This window comes from Pygoscelis adeliae, unplaced genomic scaffold (genome assembly GCF_000699105.1).
Source record: "Pygoscelis adeliae isolate BGI_AS28 unplaced genomic scaffold, ASM69910v1 Scaffold129, whole genome shotgun sequence".
In the NCBI taxonomy this organism is placed as follows: domain Eukaryota; kingdom Metazoa; phylum Chordata; class Aves; order Sphenisciformes; family Spheniscidae; genus Pygoscelis; species Pygoscelis adeliae.
Genome location: NW_008825431.1, coordinates 382,564 through 384,113, shown reverse-complemented (window position 1 = coordinate 384,113; position 1,550 = coordinate 382,564). Strand labels below are relative to the sequence as shown.

Sequence of the window (1,550 nt, the reverse complement as noted above, 5' to 3'; positions counted from 1 at the left end):
AAAATGCTCAGGGGGATGGAACAGCTCTGCTATGGAGAAAGGCTGAGAGAGTTGGGGTTGTTCAGCCTAGAGAAGAGAAGGCTTCGGGGAGACCTTATTGCAGCCTGTCAGTACTTAAAGGGGGCTTATAAAAAAGATGGGGGCAAACTCTTTAGCAGGGCCTGTTGCGACAGGGCAAGGGGGAACGGCTTTAAACTAAAGGGGGGTGGATTCAGACTAGAGATAAGGAAGAAACGTTTTACGCTGAGGGTGGTGAAGCACTGGCCCAGGTTGCCCAGAGAGGTGGTGGATGCCCCATCCCTGGAAACATTCCAGGTCAGGTTGGACGGGGCTGTGAGCAACCTGCTCTAGTTGAGGATGTCCCTGCCCAGGGCAGGGGGTTGGGCTGGATGGCCTTGAGAGGTCCCTTCCAACCCAAACTATGCTATGATTGTATGGTTCTGTGAGTAATGCTGTATCACCGAAGTTCAAGGATCTCCTGTGTTTGTTTGCACAGATAAATTAAGACATTCAATGTGCTAAAGATGCATAAAGTAGGGAGGTAGAGTAGCTGATGAAATAGGTTAAAGAAGCCCCCCGGGTTATGGCAAGGTGCCTGGTAACATTTAACTGAAATCTGAAGCCGTAGGACTTGTACTGAGTTGTGGTCACGTGTCTCAGTCTTCTCCTTTTTCTGTCAGTGGCTTGACCGCTGAATTCTGTAGGGGCCAGATTTTTCTAGTGTCCCTTACAGCATCTCTATAAAATTGCCTTAAGGTAGCATTGCGTGTGCGTTTTGTTGTGCACTTAAAGGGGGGAGGAGAGTGTGGGGCTGCTGCATCCGCAATGCTAATTCTGTTTTTCCTTATTGCAGCAGTGCAAACAACTCCGCCACGTGAGCTGGCAACAAAGAAAGTCCCGTCTTCGACGCCTTCTCCTCCGATCCAGGGTCAAAGTGTGCTGAGTTACAGCCCATCCCGCTCCCCTAGTGCCAGTCCAAAGTTTACTTCCAGTTGTATCACAGGGTACAGCCCTCAGCTACAGGCTCTGTCGAGCAACAGCGCTTCTTACGGCAGTGCTGTAACCTATTCACCAAGCAGCAGCTACAATAAGGTAACGACCAAGACAGCTCCCAAGGGTACAGTTTGGTCCTTGTTTTGTGCCATATGCCATCGAAGGTGAGCAGCAGCCAGTGGAGAGTTGTGTATATATGTGTTCGCTCCTTTTGCAAGGTAGATGTAAATTTGTTGTATCGGGATTTGTCCTTTTTCCCTAGTGTCACTTCATTTTGTTTGTTTCACTAGTGAAACACGAGTTTCACTGAAACAAACACTCGTTTGTTTCAGAACAAAGTGAAAATAAGAAACCAGAATGCAAATACAAAGGAGAAAAAAAACCAACCCAAGCCCTAAACAAGAGTCTCTTATATTCATGTCGTTTACAAATCAAAGTGGAATTCTGTCTTCCTCATATGACACAACCATCTGTTTTTATTCATCCAAGGTTTCCAGCTTCAGCCCCTCTCCCAGTGGATCACCGTACCCCACGAGTATTGGACCAGTGGAAGGCGG

The 1,550-nt window shown here is 47.7% G+C and overlaps 1 protein-coding gene across 1 annotated transcript in view; it reads left to right on the top strand.

Annotated features, from left to right (window-relative positions):
* The window catches only part of TMEM209 (transmembrane protein 209), a 13,975-nt gene that overhangs the window by 2,987 nt on the left and 9,438 nt on the right, over nucleotides 1-1,550 (top strand). The window contains exons 5-6 of the mRNA XM_009331016.1: nucleotides 854-1,092; nucleotides 1,483-1,546. Of these exons, the coding sequence (XP_009329291.1) occupies nucleotides 854-1,092; nucleotides 1,483-1,546 (303 nt within the window). The remainder of the gene's footprint in view (nucleotides 1-853; nucleotides 1,093-1,482; nucleotides 1,547-1,550) is intronic.